The sequence below is a fragment of the Plectropomus leopardus genome, chromosome 4 (assembly GCF_026936395.1).
Source record: "Plectropomus leopardus strain MGB_pleo_1.0 chromosome 4, ASM2693639v1, whole genome shotgun sequence".
Lineage (NCBI taxonomy): Eukaryota > Metazoa > Chordata > Actinopteri > Perciformes > Serranidae > Plectropomus > Plectropomus leopardus.
Window position 1 is genome coordinate 27440906 of NC_142179.1, and position 22038 is coordinate 27462943.

The window sequence follows — 22038 nt, forward strand, 5'->3', positions numbered from 1 at the left end:
TAAGTTTAAGTCCAAGTTGAATGCACGTCTTTTTTTGATTTGGTCAATTTTAGTCATAAATTTGTGACTCGAGTCCACGAATCAGCTGAAAATAACACCTTGCACAGGACTTTACGTTAGTGATATTGACTGTATTAATTTATGCAGGTATATCAAATAAACTGGTAAAACATAACATTTTAGTGTTTTTTTAAAAAAAATCTTCCATCTTTATTTATCTCTACATCCCTGGTGGACAATATGCATAGTAATATGTAATCATTTGCATGCTTCGTGCTATGCAACCCACAAAAAGCACAATATGGAAAGGTGTGGTTTATTTCCAAACAACACCTCTCTGTCCAGGTTTTGCAAGAGATGGATATCTAGTCCGTTTCTGTCTTACGATAAATCAACATGCTGTTAAGAATTGCTCTGCAGAGCCCTGAGAAGCACAAAGGATGTGCTAATGTGCTAATGCAAATTTCTCCTCTTTGCCTTATATTCAACGTGCTGTGTATTGACCACTCATGTTTTGAATACACAGAAGCACACACCCTTACCTGCAGCCCTGATGCAAATACTTTCCAAGTATTGAACAGTTGGTCATTGTGGGAAAGAAGGAGAAGAGACTCTTTGAGAGAACAAAGACGTTTGTATCATCATCTGGTGCCAGCTGGCCTCACTATGTTGGTACCTCATGGACCACCACAGTGTGACTCAAACGTGAAGCCGACATTTAACAGATCAGGCAAAAGAGGTGATGTGAGAATGGGCGATAATCATAAGGTGATAATCGGTTGGTTGTGAACGACAATGAATTTTTAGTTTGGTGCAGGGAGGAGATGAGCACATGAAATCCTCCGAAATCTCACTTTTTACAGAGTGTAGGTGTAGAGAATAGCACGTATTCACAGTGCTCCTCTCTGCCAGCGCTCACACATCACACTCTGCTGCAGATGTTGTTGTTACATATATGCCAGATGCACAGCGTGAGCTTCAGGATGTGGTTTTGTCTGGTTGTCCACAGCAGATCTGACTGCACCCGTCTGGAGTGACAGCGCAAGTCAGGGTGTCTAAAACCTCAGGGACCGTGTGTGTGTTTGTGTGAGCTACACATTAGTTAACGTCCTGGATTCCTTTGTGTGTCAACACTTTATGAATATAACCTCACAGCTAAGCAGGGACGTTTTTGAATGTGTGGATGGATGGGGGCCTGCAGAACTGCCCGAGTCGATTAATTGAGCGTGAGGACATTACTAGAGAGAGGTCACAGTAGAAACACCGTGCGCACACACATACACACACAGATGTTTGGGATGCCGGTAACCCCCTGGTGTCGCGCCAGACGGATGTCATTCCCTCTCTGACCTTATTTTTGCTTCACTTGACATGCCTTCATGATGTCAGAGCTGCTAAGCAGAAACATAAATAAAGGGCGGCGACCACACTGCCCTCATGGAACAAATTAGACTGACAAGTTCCTGTGTGAAGCGTACCCACAGCACAGTGCATATTTCTACTTATGTGTAAGTGACAGACCATGAGAGAGTGAGAACTGTCTAATAGAGAAAGACAGAAATAGGGGAGCGGGTGTGAGAAGGTTTATGGACGACATTAATGAGCATAATTATCGTTTTTAATAGTATTGTTTTATAAACATGAACCCAGAGTTACTGAACAGGACATAAAACACTTGTAAGGAGCTTTTTTACTTTTAAAAAATTAAAATCTTATTGCTGTTATGTTGATATTTATAATCCTTTCGGAAAACTTTTCCCCAGACCTAGTTTTTTTACATTCCGCCAGAATATTTCCCCTCCAGCGAGCAGAGACGAAGCAGCTGACGGGCCCACCAACACTGCAACACAGAATTTGAACTCATTTGAACTGATTAAGGGTTGTATTTGTTTCAGGCCGCAGCTATCAGAGATGTAAAAAGACACTGAGGCCAGACAGGAAATTGCTTGTTACATCCAGATGGATAAGTCTCTTATGTGGAGATGAATAATTTATGCATGATATTTGCATGTTTGTGGGAACGGCTGGGTGTGTTCTGGGATGAAAGGTCAGGTCTTTGCACCCAACAGGCTTTTGCTGTTTCTCATTCACTCCTGGAATAAAATAGTTTTTTTTAAAAGCTGGACAAATCAAACATGGTGACAGGGCAAACAAGTTTAGATGTGTTCAACTTCACTAACTTTCCCACGCCCTCACTCTCTTTTTTGGCACACAATCCAGACTGGCATTAAAGGTTTTATTCGTCATTGTGAATGCTATATTTGGCAAAATGAGGCCTCATAACTGAACACCATTTTCACTGACTTGTTGCTAGCGAAATCTGATGGGTTGTGAGATAAACAGAATAGAAAAAAATGTGTTCCTGCTACATTAACTTTTTTAAAAGTTATTTTGCTTTTATCACCACTAGATGTGCAACTTATGACAAGAGGCTATAAGTAGACTTCACTTTGTTTCAGTCTCAGTCAAAAAGCTAAAAAGGATGGGAACCACTGATCTGTGGTATTGTTCTGTTTATATGCCCATAAAGCTGTAAACTCGCGACCTTATCCGACCCTAAAACAAAGGGGGTTGATGGGCCCGAAGCACCAAATGAGGTCAGTCATTGGGTGGCAGCGCTGGGTGATGATGAAAACAAAAAATCCCCAACAGAGTCTGAAAACAAAAAAGAAGCCGGATTACACGAATCAGAGAGAGAACTGAAGGTGATGGCAGGAGAGACGACTAAGGGGGAGAAAATAAAAAATAAGTAGATTTGTGGAGAAGGAAAGAAAACGGGACACAGTAAGAAAAAAAAGAGGAACTGCATTATTTGTGGTTGTCTCAGCATTGTGTAGAAGTTGAATGCCTGGGTGGAGCACAGATGTTTGGTACAATTATTTGACATGTCGTTGACCCTTCACAGGAAATCTATGCCATTTTAAAGCGGTACAGTACTATTCACTTTGAGCATGGTGGCCCCCATAGGGAATGACTTTCTCTGCTCACTGTGCCATTGTGTTTTTCAGCAGATGTCATGTTTTTATTGAAAGAGATTAAAATGTTGGACCACACAGCAGCAGAGTGTGGTGAGGTTTTGCTGTGGAGCATTACTTTAGATATTAACTGTTTTCAGAGAACAACTGGTGCTTAAATAAGGAAGTGTGCCTGTTTATAGCTTGTTTGGTCTACAGTAATGTTGATGAGGAGCAGGTGCTGGGAGTTAATGATTCTCTTAGGGGATATTTTAACTTGAGTTATTAATACATTCATGCTTGGTGTTTGTCTGGGGTGATATGGCAAACACTCTGTGTGTGTCAGCTGTGGTGACGCAGGGTCTGTTATCTAAAAACACACTCAACCTGAAGTTATAAGCGGGTTCCCATAAGCCTTAAAAACACTTTTATAATGGATTTTGAGGATCAAATGTGTAAGTAATAGTTTAAAAAGCCTGTTTGTCTGCTCTGACATAAGCTGCAATCTTTAGCATGCCTGGCTAACTACCTAACTAACTGTCTATAGTAGTAAACGAATATTACTTCCAAAGCCACATATCACATAATTATCTGCATTAGTATTATGTATGTTTACTTAGGCTATATTAGAAAAAGCCCCATTGTGGACAGGCACACCCACTGAATGGGAGTAAAGCAGGTACTTGATGCTATTATGTTGGAGTTTATGGTAAATTCTGTTGTAAATAAATAAGCCGAAGCTGTACCTTCTCAAGTTCGTCGTCACATTTCTTCTCCAAACTTGTTATCTGACAGCCCATTTGCCAAGCTCATTGGTTCAATTCAAAATACGTGGGCTACAGTAAAGAAAAATATATTTTTATAGCGTTAGTCTCACATCACTATCACTAGCTGATAACCTCTGCCAGTGACAATTGCCATTTGAACAAACCAAATCTACCGTTAACACATGGTCAGGTGTCTCAGGTGTTTGCAATTTGGCTTCTCTTTTGTTTGGTTGTTGCAGTGATGGATGTTTAAAGAGAACAGGATATAGCGTTGGAGGCAATGTGCTGCTCATACCTGTGTAAGTTGCTGAGTGGCGCAAGAAAGCTGAAGTAGTTCAACTGGCGCTTATAAAACTACATGGATGATTGGCACTGTGTGGCCCATAAAGCAGGTGCACTAGAGACTTCCACCGGTCCATACTTCAAGATAAGTGCTCCTTCAACTTGAATGGGGATAAAATAATTTAAAGTGTGCAGCTACTCTGTATAGCCACTACATTGCCTTCAGAGCCTGATGTACTTCCTGGGGGCTAGGTTACAGGCTGTGTAATATTAGAATATTTGACACCTGAGGAAGGTGCATAACCACAACATATGTAGAATCAATGCTAATAATTTTGCAGGCATTCAACTTTTTCTTTTGTATTAACAGTATTAAAAATGCTGTATTATGATGTGCATCTACCCGTGCATATATCAATTTAAAAATACAAGAAACAGTTGCAAAAAATGTACATTTGAGAAAAAACACCTTCAAATATGTTTGAAAACACATAAAAACACATAAATAGCCTTGAAAGTATGCTTATGTAGGCTATTTACATTCAGGTCCATGAGACTGTTGTGGCGCAGTCATCATAAGCTATTAACAATTCTCTCACAAGAAATAGCTGACTCTGCAGAAAAAAGTCTTTAAAAAATGGCAGCAGCTTCACCATAATGATTTGATTTGATATCATAATGAGTAATAAATAAGGCCTGCGTGTGTTTACTATCACACCAAAGCATGCTAAATCCAGTCTTTAATCTTCACATTGTTTGTTTTAACTTAAATGAATTTAAGTCCAAGTGAGTGTATCATATAAAATTACCAAGGCAATGCAGTGTATTTGAGATAAACAGATTTCAAACAGCAGCGGAGGGATGGATGAGGCAGTAATGCAGGGGGATTGATGGGAAAACTGTGAAAGCTTTCACTCAGGGGCTCCAGCATGACGTAGTGCTTCTCACATTCCTGGGTTATTACTTAAAGATGTCTGCTCGTCATTGCATCTCCTGCTCTCATGCTCTCAATGCTGCCTCTCACAGCTGCTTGCAGCCAATTTCCACTGTAGAGAGTGGTTAAAGGAAATCCCTGTCAGTTCATTAGAGCAGTCTTCACATATAAAGAAAGAAATAAAAACTGAGACAAACATGATGTAAGGCACAGCAAGCAAGAATGAATGGAGAACAGTCAAATAAGTTTTCACAGTTGTGTTTAAGAAAGAGAGATGTGCTTTTAACATGATTTATATGAGAAATATGGAGGGAGATTCATTTAAAGATCTAAGGATGTGGACGTGAGTGATTTTTGTTCAAGATGGTGTTACGTTGCTGCAGGAAGCTGATGCACAATTATTCAGAGCAGTGGAATCCAAAGTCTGGCAAAGTCCCGGGTTCTGATGGGAACTGAGCCGGGCAGAATAGGCTTTCTGTCTGTGTGGACACACACACACACACACACACACACACACACACACACACACACACACACACACACTGCTCCACTTTCAGAAAAGCTACTGAGTGAGGAAGAAAGTCAGCAGAGAGAGAAGAGATTTACGGAGGAAGTGCGACGTAATCTATGAATTATATATACATGCTGAGACTATGATTTCATTCAGGGGAGAGCCCACACACACACACACACACACACACACACACACACACACACACACACACACACACACACACACACACACACACACACACACACACACACCCATCTTTCGCCCGCTCCTTTTAGCCCTCAGGCTTTCATTTGCTCCTCGGTGATGAAAACAAACTATGACAACTTTATGAAGTTTTTTCATTATAACATTTCACCTCTTGTTTTTCTGTGTCACCACAGGTGGAGGAGGAAAGCGGAAAGGCAGGAGCAAAAAATGGAAGGAGATCCTTCGCTTCCCCCATATAAGCCAGTGCACTGAGCAGGGAAATAGCATTGGTAAGTGTTTTGTTATGCTCACCTTTGTCTGAGGAGAACATGTTTGTCTACTGGTGTTTTAAAGTGTGTGTGCTTTTTGTTTTTATTTCTGCAGAGAGGGACTATGCCAGCATCTGTGACAAACAGCCAATCGGACGGCTTCTGTTCCGTCTTTACTGTGAGACCAGACCTAAACTGCAACGATGCATCCAGTTACTGGACGCGATGGTGCGAGCACACACACTCACACACACATATACACACATAAACACTGCTGGGTGGGTGTTTTTTAACCAAATGTTTGCCATTACAAATTCAGGAATATCCCCTGGAAAATGTGGGGAAAGTCAACAATGAACTCTATTATCTTTTTAATAGTTACCATCAAAGTCTGTGAACAATGCATTTAACCCCAAATTACCCATTCACTAACGCTTAGTAACTTCATTCTAATGACCATCAGCACTGTGGTGGCTCTGCCCTGCTGCTCTTTATTTGGTAAGGAGAAATTTAGATTTAAACTCTTTATATAGTGCAGCATTCTGTTTGAAAATCCAAACATTAAATCTAAATCTAAATCTAAATCTAAATCTAAATCTAATCACCTACATGGATCACCAACTGGCGATGTTGACTCTTTGCCTTGGACGTGCAGTTTTACCTAATATTATCTCATCCCTACTTTTCGTATTTTGCTGCTTGAGCAGAAGCCCCAGGTGTCACTAGAATAAAGCTGGGGCACCCTTTTGCGTTGTGTCTTGATGCAGAAGTGGTCAGCGGTTAGGTTTAGACAACAAAAGTACTTGGTTATGGCTTTGAAAAGATCGTAGACGTCGCTACAAAACACCCCGCTCTAAGTGGCAAAAACACCCCAACTGATGTTGTTGTTTGTTGGCCTTAAACTCTGGTGTCCCGGGTCAAAGTTCTGTGTTTGTTAGTAAATTAAATCAAATCAATTATTGTAAACTGTGTATGTACAATTGTATAATGGACAGCCTGACAGGCTTTGCGGCAGTAACAAGGAGGGACTTTGAGAATGGTCAATTCCTTCAATGTTCCTAGGTGTGACTATATATTTAGAGTGGCGGGAAAAGCAGCACTCTTTTCTAGATGAATGCAGGTCTGGAAAATGCCCTCATCCCCTTTTTCAGTGCACTCACTTTCATTTCAGCGTAGCCTGAAAGCACCTCAATGCTGGGTCATACAGCCAGAGGAGACAATTTAACTAAGTAGTGATTACTCAAACAGCCAGATCCCCTCCTCCTCCCGGCTTGTTGTCCCCCCCTCCAATCTCTCTCCGTGCGTCTAGACGGAATAGCTCCCACATGACACATTTAAGTCTTTATCAATGCCCAGAATATCTTTGCAGGGCATGTGACAGGACAGAAAGGACAGCATTGTTTCCCACACCACCCCCACCCTTTTCTGCCCCCTTCAACCACCGAGCCCTAAAAATGACCGTCACCCTCTGCGAGGAGGAAACCACTCACAGACACCCTTCCCAAACACATGCTGGCGCTAACTCTACAGTCCATGTGACCAACTCTTGAGGCCACGCTCGGTGTTGAGTCGTATACTTTACTGTCGATAAAGCAGGCCCGAGGGCGATTACAGCCAAGCAGGTGCTTATATTTCAAGTGATTAAATGACGTGATTCCTTTGCCATTACGAGGTTTACTAGAAACTGTTTTATTATGTAATCTAGTCATCATGCATTTCCAGAAACTATTAAAAAACCTAGAATATGTTAGTTTGTTTATAGTGCGATTTACAAGGAAATGATTTATATGTGTGTGTGTGTGTGTGTGCTGAGCAATAAGAAGTGAGAAAGCATGAACATGACCGTTTCGGAGGAAGGGGGATTGTGTGTGTGTGTGTGTGTGTGTGTTTCGGTGTGTATAACAGAGGAAGGAATGTGCTTTGGGGTTCCAGTGGTTCCTCTTACATCATGAGAAGGTGTGTGTGTGTACAATTGTATGCATACGTTTGTGTGTGTTGGATCCCCTCTGCTTCCAAAAGGCTAAAGGGGCGTCTTCTTTTCCCTTTGGCTGACCCCCCACCGGCAAAGGGTGGGAGTCAGACAGCTCATTTACGGTGTGTGTGCGCGCGTGTGTGTGTGTGTGTGTGTGTGTGTAATTTCTCTGGAGCCTCTGATAACAAAGCCTCAGTTAATCAACACTTGGCAGCAATCACAATTTGCTCTTTCCTCCTCTTTCACTCCCTCTCTTCCTTTCTCTCATCACGTCTTTCAGTATATTTTTACGTTTGTATATGCAGTGTGTATTTACTTCTGGACTTCTTTTGGCTTTGTTCTGAAGTGTCAGTGACGCTGCAGCTTTTTAAAGCCTGTTTTTTCTTAAGCTCCTGGCTTATGTGTGTATGTACTGAATATATACGTGTGTGTGTGTGTGTGTGTGTGTGTGTTTTGTAGTGGAAAGCTGGTGACGCTGGTGTGACACACTGTGACACTCCAGGACCTCAAGGAATCCCGTTGTGTTTACTGTGTGGTTGCCAGGCAACACAGAACCATGTTGGAAAAAAGCCACTGATAGAAAGAGTCGGGCCAGCGTGCAGCACAGGCGCCATGTTGCTTCCCCACCTCCTCTTTTTTTTTTTGAGAAGTTAAAAGTGCTGGCTGAAATGCGTCAGAGCGCTCATCATGTCAGTGCCTCTGTGAGATGTCCAATATGTCCCGCGTGTAACGGCCAACGGCTTTCGTATGTTGAAACGCTGATCCAAGAGCAGCATATGTTTATGTGAGAGTGACAGCGACACGCAGAGATGCAGAAAGTGAGTGGTGTGTGTCCTCGTCAACACTAAACAGCAGCTACTGCATCATAAAAATTAAAAAAAACAAACTATACTTTTTTTTATCTTATTAAAGGCAGAGGGAGAATTTGACAGAAATTTGGCATTTTGTTTTGAGAAAGAAAGGATCATCAATCATCATCAATACATTTCAAGAAGATATACTTTTAAATAACACGTTCCTCATCTCTGGAGACTTAAACACTTGAGTTGTGCTTAGGTTGTTTTTTTTTTTTTGTCAATTTTCTTTTTCTTTTTACAAATCAAGAGTCTCAGGATAGAGGGTGTTTTAAAGCCCTTTGAGGCAAATTAGTGATTTTGGGCACTACAGACAAAATTAACTTAAAGGTAGGCTAAACAACACAGCAAAGTGAGAAGAAAATAAGAAAATACAAGGAAAGATTTAAACACCTTCACACACTTCTGGTCATTAAGTGATGATTGAGAGGGATTACTGTATGAATCTATCCATTGTTTTTTGCTTTTTAGGAAAATCGCGCATTTTATACCTGTTTTTGTGGTAGACTATTTTTAGAATGGAGAGAGGAAAAAGAGCTATTCATGTCTTTCACCAGATATAAAATCATTTATTTATTTATTAACCATTATCTTTAAGAAAGGTGACTTATTATGAAGTGGCATTCATAAATAATTAACTACATCTACGATAGGAGTGGGTCTTGGTGCACACAAGATGAAGTAAATGAGTACTTTCATTTTATCTTTTGATATCGATGATGCTCAATTTAAAAATTGTAGAGCATATTATTAATGATGTGTCTCATTTTGATTTTTAGGAAGATTATGAGGTAACACCTGATGAAAAAAGAAAAAGCAGAGGGGACCAGATCATCAAGACTTTTCTCTCAAAACAAGTATGTTTCATTATCTGATACAGTTTTCAACGTTTTTTTTTTTTTTTTTACATTTTAATGTAAAAGTAAATTTAGTAACCTTTTAAAGTGATTGATGTCAGAATCCTGTGGATAATGCAGACAATAATGTTGAGTTACAGCCGAATGAAAGCCTCCCTAACACTCACAAGGCTACTTACAAGGGTGCAGTAATTCAAAGTACACTTTAAATGTGCAAAAATAACAATGTGATGTTTGCACAGTGCGAATGTGCATAATGTACTGATACTCTACCAGGAGTTATGTGTGTTTCTCTTTAGTCTGATGTAGTGTGAGCAATAAAAAGTAATGTATTTGTTATGTGTGTGCGCATATGTCACTGTGTGTGTTTACATGTGTTGATGTAGTCACCTCAGCGTGTCGACATAGCAGAGGTTTTTGCAGACCAGTGCAGAGAGAACCTCGAACTCAGTCCATGTAAGGAGATCTTCAGCAACTGCCGCAAGTGAGTTGCCACTCTGTTTTTTACTCTTTTGTTATGTATGTACCAAACAGAGCGGATATTGCTAACTGGATCTGAGCTTAAATCGCACCTCATGCTCAGCTGTAACTGTTGTGTTTTGGATCAGGGCCGTCCATGACTACCTGAGCGGAGCTCCGTTCTCGGACTACCAGAACAGCATGTACTTTGACAGATTCCTGCAGTGGAAGATGCTGGAGAGGTATGCAAATAAGTTCATATAAGTTGTTTACAGTGGAAAGCCATATAGGTGAAGTCAACAAGTTTATATAGGTTAGAGTATACACTCAGTGACAACTTTATTAGGTACACTTGTGTCATCTCATGCAGTTCACTTGAACAGCTCTGCCACTGATTCTACCTTCACAAAGTTTCTGTGGATGTGTAAAGAGGAAGACAGAGGTAGTGAGAGGCATGATAAAACAGAGCTTCTGAAGAAGCATTGACAGGATGGGATGTATTTGTTTTGAGTGTTGAGTTCAAAAATCAACATCATCTTTGTCTAGAATTACTGACTCCACCCTTAAAGGAGCCTTTGCACAGGACTACATCATATCAAGAAATGTTCTCTTTTTTGTCCTCTCTATGTACATACCTGTGACAGAATATTAGACACACCTCAAAAATAATGCAACATCACCACTAACTTTGACCTCGATGGTAAATCATATAATTGAATTAACACCTCTATGAAAATAGAACATTATGGGCCTCAGTCGACTCAGTAGCAGAACTGTTGTAGTAGATATCGTTATATTGAACAGGTGTACCTAATAAAATTGTCACTGAGCGTTATTGCCTTTAGCAATGCTTACAGCAATTATTATCTCGGCCTTTGAGAGTGGCTTTTAAGTTGAAATAGTTTTTTAAAAAAAACCCAAAAAAACATAGTTATTTCCTAATACCAACACTTTATTGCCCTAAAAAGTGCATACAGAGTGTCCCTGGTTAAATGTCTTGTAATATTTTAACAGGTGAGGAAAAAGTACTACTTTAAAAGTAAAAGTAGCGCTCGACTTGGACTCACGCTTCACTTCAGAGACTCTATGATGACCCTAGACAGGAGAATATTTCATGCTGAGTGTATATCAAAGGCAGTTAGAAGTAAACAGCAGGCTTTTAGAGCAGCCCTGATTATATCCGTGTCTGGAAAGTGAAATTGCGTTCAAGAGACCCCACCCTCTGTACAGGAAACAGACTCAGGATGGTATTGAGTTCCGCTGATAGCATCTCAGTCCTAATCAATACTATATGAGCGTCTATTAATGGATTTTGCTGTGTCTGTGTTCTGTCAGGCAACCAATCACTAAAGACACGTTCAGACAGTACCGAGTGCTGGGGAAGGGGGGATTTGGAGAGGTAAGAGAAGATGATGATAGTGATAAATGTTGATGACAAGTGTTGCGATTTGAATGACTGCAATGTGCGTGTTTGTTTTTTCCGCTCAGGTGTGTGCCTGCCAGGTTCGAGCTACAGGGAAGATGTACGCCTGCAAGAAGCTGGAGAAGAAGAGGATAAAGAAGAGGAAAGGGGAGTCCATGGCGCTCAACGAGAAGCAGATTTTAGAGAAAGTCAATAGTCGCTTTGTTGTGAGTTAATGTGAAAGAGGAGCATTGCAGCACAATATGCTTGGTGTCATCTGCAGTCTCTTATGCACCATTTAACATGTGCTTCCTTTCTCCTAGGTGAGCTTGGCGTATGCATATGAGACCAAAGACGCTCTGTGTCTGGTGCTGACCATCATGAATGGAGGAGACCTGAAGTTTCACATCTACAACATGGGCACCCCGGGCTTTGAGAAAGACAGGGTCCAGTTTTACGCTGCTCAAATCTGCTGCGGACTGGAGCATTTGCACAGGGAATCCATCGTCTACAGGTAACATTGTGAATATTGCACACTTTTAAATGCATTTAGAGATGTAATTTGGCCCAGTTAAATTCTCAAAATATATTAATTTTATTATGGTTTAAAGCTGTAGTTGGTAACTTTTATAAAAAGTCACTTTTTTCATATTTGCTGAAACTGTCACTGTATTCACACAAAATGAAATAGATAATCTGTGAAAAAAGTCATATAGTCTCCTGTATTGCCTTATAGCACTTCTGTGAACAAAATCAACCAGTCAGGGCTGAGGAGTCTTTAACGCAGCTGTCAATCATGTCAATCACGACTTATGAACTATGATAAGATTCTGTTTCTGCATGGTCTATTTTTCGCCTTAAATGTTTTTAGAAACATATATTAGTGTACTGTTTGGCTGGAAAATGAGACAGTTTGTGCTGCCGGTGGGCTGTGATTTCCAACATGGCAGCCAACTTTCTCATTTTACAGCTAAACAGTACACAGAAATATCTCACTAAAAACTAGGGCAGCCAAACAATAATTTGTTTTGATTGCAATTTATCACAGAATTTCAATAGTTAATCACAATTAATCACATTTTTTCATCACATCAGTTATTTTGCATTACAAAACCGCTTTGAAGTCCATGACAAAGTGATGATGCAATTCTTACCACTTTGTCTGATTAGAAATCAAATGACAGCAAAAAAAACTGCATGGGACTAGCATAAAGTGGGCACGTCTGTAAGGGGGACTCAAGGGTACCCACAGAACCTATTTTCACTCACATATATTTAGGTCAGAGGTCAAAGGACCCCTGTGAAAGGGACATGCTGTTTTTCCATCAACAAAATTTAGCCTAACTTTGGAGAAATATCGAGCCCTAGTTTCAAATGATACTGTTATCATCACTATACCATTATCTGTCTCTTGTACTGCCATGTGGATGTAGTGACAGTTTCAGCAGATATGACAAAAAGATTTTTTTTTAGAAAAGTTACCAACTACAGCTTTAATGTTTAACATGTGAATCAATACTTTTGTTGAATGTTCACAACACACTCGTGTTCTGTGTTATTTGTAGGGATTTGAAACCAGAGAATATCCTATTAGATGACAATGGTGAGGCTCAGCTTTGATTTCTTGTTATTGCATTGCACAACATTTTAGTTTTTTTGCTGATACACCATTTCAAATTACATTAACACTTCATAATCCACCGAACTTTGAGTAAATGAAATACATCATGCTCATGTTATCATGCTCATCACTGTCATGCTGCAGGACACATCCGCATTTCTGACCTGGGGCTGGCCATCAAAGTGCCTGACGGAGAACTCATCAGAGGCAGGGTGGGGACTGTGGGCTACATGGGTAAGAAACACTGTAATTGCATTACATTTCCATAAGTAAATTTAACTGATTAAGTACCAATGTTCAACCATTAAAAACCCGTTCTCCTTTTTCTTTCAGCTCCAGAGGTGATAAACAATGAAAAATACAGCATGAGTCCTGACTGGTGGGGGCTGGGCTGTCTCATTTACGAGATGACCGCCGGGCGATCGCCATTCCGCGCCCGCAAAGAGCGAGTGAAAAGGGAGGAGGTGGAGAGGAGGGTGCAGGAGGAAGAGGAGGAGTACAACGACAAGTTTACAGAGGACACCAAGGCCATCTGTAGAATGGTAAGCATCAATGGCACAATGTTTTGTACGTAGAGATGACTGAATGATGATTAATTTAATGACTCATCTCTGCTTCTGCTCACCCAGCTGCTGACCAAAGACCCTAAGCAGAGGCTGGGGTGCCTGGCAGACAGAGGAGCGGGCGTGAAGGCCCACTCATTCTTCAAAAAGATCAACTTCAAGAGGCTGGAGGCTGGAATAGTAGAGCCTCCGTTTGTGCCTGATGTGAGTGTATTACTGTACACGATGCATGTTTAAATCAATCTCTCTGCGCACAAAATGAATTCTTAAACTTTTTCTGAGTTTAGTAATGACCTGAAATCAGGGTTCCCATAGTCATGGAAAACCTGGAAAAGTCATGGAATTTCACTATCACATTTTCCAGGCCTGGAAGAGTCATGGCGTTACTGTGCATTAACAACCAGACGCGAAAAAAAATTGCATTGCGTTACTAGCTCGTACATGGTCGCTTGTATATTTTTGGAGCATTTTGAAACTCATGAAAATTCGCCCTTAGCAGCTGTGGTTGTGCTTATGTTAGCTATGAGCTGCAGTTAACAGCTAACGTGGTTTGCAGTTAAATACAACAGAAAGCTGGATGTAAACACGAAGGCTCTGTGCCCTAAAGCAGAGTCAGCCAAGACGCTAACACTCTTTATTATTTATCAGACTGTCACGGCACATTACATGCACTCTGTTGTTTAATTCCCACAATAAAAGACAAAAAATAGCTTACACAAGACACAGGTGTATTTTCAGAGCTTACCATGTAACTTTATAGCTTTGCTCGCTGATCTCCGAGTCCTTCAGGTCCTTATTTGTTCTGTCTCTGTACAGTCCTGATGTTGAGTAAAGCTCTGTGTCTCGGAAACGTCTAGAAAATCTCAACTGACAGACTATCGCAACACAGCCTCACGTGAAATTCTCACTCAAGTTGAAAAATTTCAATTTGCACGAATACGAGTTTTGGCGTCCATCGCGCTGCCCGGCATGAATTTGCGCCTCTGCGCATCTTTGCATTGACTTTGAATGTAAACATGCCGCGCGAAGCACTTGCGCCTCTGGTGTGAACGCACGGTTAGTCAAAATCATTGAAAGTTTTGAAAAAGTCATCTCATTATTTTCACCCTTCTATCTGTCTGTCCCTTCATGTATGCCAGCTAGCTGAAACTCAAAATGCTGGGCAAGTGGAGCAAAATAATTCCATGAAAAGTCATGGAAAAGTTGTGAAATTTTGTCCATGAAAATGTGTGGGAACCCTTTTAAATGGTCCAAAATGGCCACTGCAGCACTACACGATTATAAATGATGTGTTTAGATGAACTTTCTCCTATTTTTCCTCTCAACCCCGCGTCTTTTGTTGCGGTCATTGCCCTCTCCAGCCTCGGGCAGTGTACTGTAAGGACGTTTTGGACATAGAGCAGTTCTCCACAGTCAAGGGAGTAAATTTGGACCAAACTGACAATGACTTCTACTCCAAATTTGCTACAGGCAGTGTTTCCATCCCATGGCAGAATGAGGTAAGTGTGTGCACTTTATATGACATCTTTAAATGGAGTTTGTATAACTGCTGGAAGACCTCACTCAGCAAAGGTCACCAATTCTCTTCTCTCTCCTCTCATTCAGATGATAGAAACTGAGTGTTTCAGAGATTTGAATGTCTTTGGGCCTCAAGGGACGAGACCTCCGGATCTGGACTGGAATCAGCCGCCAGAGCCGCCCAGACGCAGCCTGCTGGACAGGATCTTCAGGAGGCATGTAAGTCGACAAACTCTCACACACACACACACACACACACACACACACACACACAGATAAACACACACAAACAAACTCATACAAATCTCTGTCTTTCTCTGCAGCACCCTGAGGTGTCTATTTCCCACAGCCGCGTGCAGTCTTCCAGTGTAAACTCTGTGGACTCCATGTCCAACTCTGCCCCCTAGTGGCACAGTGACAGTGTGGGAGCCACACACACACAAAGGGAAGGAGCTCGAGGGGCTTCCCCGCTGCTGATTGGTCCACAGCCGGGGCCTGAGCAGCAGCCGGAGACAGCCTGTCTAAAAGCCTAAATGGTCAGCCCATGGGGGGTGGGAGGGGGGTGACCAGGCCCTGAGACCCCGGGCATTTGTAGTGGGATGGTCAATGTTGCAGAGACGTTTGGAAATATTTGGACAAACCCTCAGGATTGTCGGACTATAGAACAGAGCCACTGACGACAACGAAAACAGGAAAAGGATAGCTAATATTCAGGGGATCCACTGTATAATAAAGACCACCACAGGAAATAGAAGATGGGGTCTTGGTGAATTTTCTTTTGTTGTTTTTTCAGAAAAGGAATTTCTTTTTCACTCATTTTCAGTCCTTTGCTTTATGGCCTGTATTTCCTCATCTATCTCTGAGCGTCACCGTCTGTACAACTTTCTTTCTCGACATTTCCACCTCCCATACCTCAGATCACTCCGAAACATTCAGAACACATCACCTCAACAACCTCAACACATAATGTACATTGCCTTGCGTACACTCAGGCCAAAGATTAAAGTTTAGTTTTGTGATACCGTTGTCATGTTGATTTTTTTTTCTTTTTTTTTGAAAGGTTTTCTGCTGTCGTTTAGAACCGCACGAGGATCCGATCCGTTTTATACACTTTTCTCTAAATATGAGCCTGGCAGACATATCATACTGCTTAAAGCACACATACATACACAATCAGATAGACATACAGAATTGTGAGAGTCGTGTTGTGTTTTCATTGCATGGACAAGTGTAAGTATGGACAGCTGTATCCCTTTTTCGCTTCTGCATACCTCATTCCACTGATGTTACCGTCGTATACCATACAACACGCAGACGTCTCCTTCGGTTTACAGTGTCACTTTATATTTGACATTATGTGGAAACAAATTAATATGCTGTACAGAAACAGAAATCTCTTCTTCTTCTTTTTTTTTTTGCTCAATTTTTCTGCACAGTCCCCTGCAGGGTGGAGAGGAACACATGCACTCAGCCTGACTTGCACAATTTAAAATGTCATGCTGTTTCTTCACCAAATTAAAATGTTTTTACCTCTGACCATTAAGGCACATTGTTGTATTGATACTGTCACATGCCGCTTGTTTTCTACATCCGAATCTAAAGTGTTCTTGCTCTCCCTATGCCTTTTCCATTTAAAGATGTTGCTGCATAGCCATTGTCATATGTATAGGTTTTATATTTTTGCCCCTTTACACTTAATGCTCTTCAAAATGCCTCACTAACTTAAAGGGTCTTCCTCTTGATTTGTAGCCCAAACGTAATCGAAAACACAGGGTATCAACAGCTAAGTGAAAGGTTTATCTCATCTGAGTTTTGTTGTAATCAGTCCAGTTCATTCATGTCAGAGCAGAGGAGGAGAGGAAGACGGCACACAAAGAAGTGGCCTTCTCGCAGCACAGCCAATTAAAAAGAGAGGTAGAGCTCGCTCTCTTCTGCTTGTTTTTAAGAATGTGGTATTTTCCCTATGTGATATATGAAAGCTGGTCCATGCAGTAATTTCAGTCGTCCTTGCCGGTGTCGCCCAAACCAGTTTTTTTCTCATTTTTTCGCTGCATACTTGATATGAAAAAAAAGAATCAGACTGAAGTGCCTCCTTGTTAGCATGGTCTCCCAGACAATACCCACACAGACATCAGCACTTTGTTTATTCTCTGATTGTCATGCTCTGTTTGTTTCAACACATACACACAGACTCACAGTTTTGTTGGAAGCGGAGGGAAGGAGGAGTGAGGGGGAGAGAGTGGATGAGGAAGTTCTCCTTCTTAATGTGATGTACAGCAAAGTGCTGAGTGCATGTGAAAGCCAAACCCACTGTGTCCTTCAAGTCCCAATAAACTCTGTGCTATAGTTTGAGTACTCAGCAGTTTGCATGACTCTTTATTTCCCTGTCTCCTCCGTCCACGTGACCACGCAACATTATCTTTTTTTTCATAATCAAATACATTTGGATGTGTTTGACTATGATTGGAGATCTTATTTTCCTACTCACCATTTTGTTTTAGTTTTCCATGCATAGAAAGAGTAGACAACAAAGCTCTCGTCTTTACAGTGACTCCTGCTGTTGTATAGTTTTGCAGTAATACTGTTGCAATACTGTAATAACGTTACCATATTACCAGTGAGAGTGTTTCAAAATACAAGATCTTACTGGGGATACCTGAGGGGGAAAATTGTATCATAGACCCTAATACTTTTTTTTTTTAATTACAATTTAAGGAAAAACATGACTTCCATAGCTGGCATCATATTAGCGGCAAATATAAATATGCTTTAAGGCTAAAACTGGGATTTGTTAATAAGGATTGGTTCACATTTTTTCAAGTGTTTCCTAAAAACAATGCTCTTATTCCTATACATATATTGAAACCATTTGCGATTGCTGTAATTATGAGCGATATTATGTGGAACAAAATCCATACAGCAAAATATAATCCCAAATTCAGCCCAAGCTAATGCGAGTCTTTTGCCATTTCAGTTCAACTTATCAAGAGGGTGTTTTCCAAAGTTACAGTGTTTAGCAGAAAACTCCCACTTTGTGTGACTATTCCTCCACCACAGCTCAGCATGAAAGCAGTCTGTTGAAGCACAAAGAGAATTTCACCTTAAAAAAAACTGTGACTAACACAGCAATGAAAAAGTGTTTCATTGTACATATTTTGTTTTTTAGACAAATCTTTCCCTTAAAGGCCTTGTGTGTAGGGTTTAGGAGCATCAGGTGGTGAAGATGCAGAACTAGAATGCGTCCTGTAGGTCAAGTATGTAGGTGAACTACAGTGGCTGACACACCAACACGATTGGCCCTTTCTAGAGCCAGTGGTTTGTACTGCCTGGGCTACTGTAGAACAACATGGTGGGTTTGATGGGGGAGGACCTGCTCCATATTTAGATATATAATGATTCTTATTTTCAGGTGATTATAAATTAATGAAAAAAAACATAAACATAGCTGTGAATATTACATTATTACATTCCATTTCTGTCAATAGATGCCCCTAAATAAAACACAATGGACCTTTTAGAGCTCATACATTTATTAGCTGAATAACTGGACATCTCTGGAAAGAAGATTAATCCATGGTGCGTTAATTCATGCACCATGCACTGCATTGCATGCATTATGAAGTTTAAAATATGAGATATGGGTATCCATCTCAGGCCAGAAATTAGGATTTATGGACAGGAAGACAAAATTAATAAATACAAAATAAAATAAAACTAAAGTGCCTACTTCAAGTACTTTGAATGCTTTAGTTTAAACAACAGTCTGACAACAGAGAGCCAGCTCTGGGTGACATTTGCAAAGGACCTATGGACACAAACATCTTTTCCTCATGCTCAAAAAACACTCTTAAAAACTATTTTATGCAATTTAAGGCAAAGAAGAACAATTCAAAACATGTCAATGTCTTCAAACCCAACAGACCTCTTAGGATGGTGAGACTGTAACACACATCATTTTTTTAGTAATGATTTTTTTGTCTGCACATCAGAAGCTAAAGAGGCACGTACTTTCCAGAGACACTTTTTCATAGGAAAGACTCTTTAACCTTCCCCAGGTTCTTCAGCAGTCTAGGATCCACATTAGAGAAGTGCAGTTTGCCCCGGGACTGAGGCTCATTAAAACATAATGCTGCTCTTGTCAAATGGGAGCCATTAGAAACAAGACTATGACCCACTTTGGCTCCTGAGCTTTACAGTACAAGAGACATGAATGTCCAATTTGTCCATAGTGGCTGAGTAATGGGTCAGATAGTACTAGGCCTGTGCGTTCTCATATTAAATGACAGAACTCACCCTGTAGAAGGCCAGAGCAACTGATGGATAATTCCTGCCATCCCAGCAGAGGGACGCGAGGTTGCAGGTTAAGGTGACTTCAGTTTTTCTTTGAGATTTATTTGTTTTCTTATTTTGTCTGTCCACTAATCAGATGGCCTCCTACTCTCCTGACAGGTCTCCATTCCTGTGGTCATGTGTTGACTCAGTGCATGTTTGACGTGCATCTCGCTGAGACAATATTGCTTTTAGATAGTTTGGATTGTGCTCGGACAGAGTACACAAGGTTGTCAAAACATATGAGCAGCTTGATAAAAACATGTTATTAGCAGTGCGCCATCTGACAATTAAGCGAACCTTTTGGAAAAAGTTCCTGCATAATTTAATCTCACTGACAGAGAGGCTGAAGCCGAATGATGAGGCAGATTTTAGGATGTCAGTATTAAATGTGATGTGTTCGACAGGTCTTACTGCCATGGAACAACAGACATGGCCACTTTGAACAATATTAAACTCTCACTGAGTAGTTTTGGTCAACTTCAGCTTTTACAGTCAGGTTGATTGAGTGTACTGTACATGATTTTTTGCTGCAATACCCTCTTTTCTGTATCAGATGTGTCTGTTGTCTATTTGCAAATAAAAAAAACAGAGCTGATATCAAAACATGAAAACACACAGACACAAAAACAATCTAAAAAATAATGCTTGGGGTACGCTTCTCAGCTAAAAGATTACAGGCTCAATTTTGCAGTGTCATGTCTCCAGTCAAATTGTCCTTGAGCAAAAAAAATGTAACCCCCATCTGCTCCTTCACAATAATCTACTTAAAATATCAGTCTGCTGACCTTGTTAAAACCCAAGATAAAGAAAATTATAACCTGGTAATGACTCTCTTTGACACAAACTGGACATGCACATTTGCTGCAGGCGATGAATTGTGAAAATGGCATTGTTAAATCAACAAAAAAGAAAATATTTTACGTTATACATTTGTACGATGTGTAATGCAGGAAGTGATATACATTGATTTTGTCAAAGACAAGTATATTTGCCTACATAGTGATGTGACTTACACTTGGGGCCAGCTAGATGCCCTAATAGACCTTTAATGAACGAACTGTTGTAAAACTCTTGTAACAGAATTCTGAATTGACTGAAAGTACTGTCAACAAAAATCACTGGTATATACAGTATAAAGTAATACATTCATTTCCACAACAAGCTTCTTAAACATGTCATCAGTTCAAAATCATGTTTATATGCAGTTCTCATAAAAATAAGAGAGTCAATCAAATTGATAAAACAGGGTTAAGAATATTTTCTAATTTGTAAAAGACAGTGACGCCCCAAAGGGGTGTCCAGGAGGGGGCAACAGCCGCTCTGAGATGCCAGTGAGAGTCAACATCACTGAACGCAGAGCTATGGTCTACCATCACCTCAGTCATTTAGATTGTTTGTGTTATTGTGTGACTTGAGTGTTTAAAACAGTGTCAGTTCAGTTTCATCAAAGTCACACGATAACGAACACAAAGTAATTGAAGCAGCGGAAGACCAGCAGCTCCCTTGTTCTGCATGTTAAAATCATCTTTTTTCCAAATAGAGTCTGGTCACTTTAACATGAGCATAAATAGGATATCAAAGGCGTTGAGGGTTTCCCAATCAACTGACTGTAAAGAGAAAATACTCTCAATATAGCACACATTTAAAATAACATTATTTTTTTAGGTTAGACTTTTTTTGGTGGCTAAAATGTATCTTGTTGCTGGACCCCATCCACAGCTGTACATTGCCTAGCTTCCGTGTCAGACTCCAGCCTGCTTCTCCAAACTGGGGGCGTGCCGGCTGACATCTACAGTATGTAATACACTGACTATGTAAAGTAACCCAAACAACCCCACCTCAAAAAATCTGAACTATCACTTAAAAATCAATGTGCTCCTTCAAATCAAAAGTCATTTGTCTTTTTAATGAAAAGCACATCCAGTCTATCTGAAGAACAATGAATTACCTAACACATGTATATGCAGCTATAATACACATTAAAACAGGAGTGTAATTAAACTCAAAATGTTAGCTATTCCAGTATTAGTCTATGCCAACAGATAATCCATAATATTAACTGTAAAATAAGAAACCAAAGTATATCAGTTTAAAATTCCGTAACTCTCATATTGTCACAATTTTCAACTAGCCTATATATTTATTTATTTATTAAATCTATTTTATTTATTGAGTTAGAACAGTGCACATTAATTACCTAATCAGCAGTAAGCATCAATGTAAATGTGTCAGAATTAGTGCAATTAGAAAATAGAATTAGTAATTATTAAATTTTATCCATAGTCCTAAGGCACATACCATAAGAAACTAGTTATACAGACATTTCATAGTACATCACATAAATAGTTGACAGACAATACATTACAATGAACACATTACATTAAAATAACAGAACTACCTACAATGAACAGTAACAATGCACAATAAGCCAAAAAAGCTCCCGGGACTGGGCATCAGAGGAGAAAGTCGTTTGTATGTATGTATGTGTTCATGCCTGGTTTGTTTTCGACCAATATTTGAGGGGTTTTTTTTAAGGTCAAGTAGTTGTCACAGT

General features: G+C 40.3%; 1 protein-coding gene across 1 annotated transcript in view; it reads left to right on the forward strand.

Annotated features, from left to right (window-relative positions):
- The window catches only part of grk5l (G protein-coupled receptor kinase 5 like), a 29781-nt gene extending 12274 nt beyond the window's left edge, over positions 1 to 17507 (forward strand). The window contains exons 2-16 of the mRNA XM_042488043.2: positions 5832 to 5927; positions 6022 to 6134; positions 9512 to 9589; positions 9976 to 10073; positions 10198 to 10290; positions 11384 to 11447; positions 11537 to 11677; positions 11774 to 11964; positions 13016 to 13053; positions 13216 to 13305; positions 13405 to 13613; positions 13701 to 13838; positions 14996 to 15133; positions 15240 to 15371; positions 15476 to 17507. Of these exons, the coding sequence (XP_042343977.1) occupies positions 5832 to 5927; positions 6022 to 6134; positions 9512 to 9589; positions 9976 to 10073; positions 10198 to 10290; positions 11384 to 11447; positions 11537 to 11677; positions 11774 to 11964; positions 13016 to 13053; positions 13216 to 13305; positions 13405 to 13613; positions 13701 to 13838; positions 14996 to 15133; positions 15240 to 15371; positions 15476 to 15559 (1703 nt within the window). The 3' untranslated portion in view covers positions 15560 to 17507. The remainder of the gene's footprint in view (positions 1 to 5831; positions 5928 to 6021; positions 6135 to 9511; positions 9590 to 9975; positions 10074 to 10197; positions 10291 to 11383; positions 11448 to 11536; positions 11678 to 11773; positions 11965 to 13015; positions 13054 to 13215; positions 13306 to 13404; positions 13614 to 13700; positions 13839 to 14995; positions 15134 to 15239; positions 15372 to 15475) is intronic.
- Positions 17508 to 22038: the final 4531 nt, after the last annotated feature.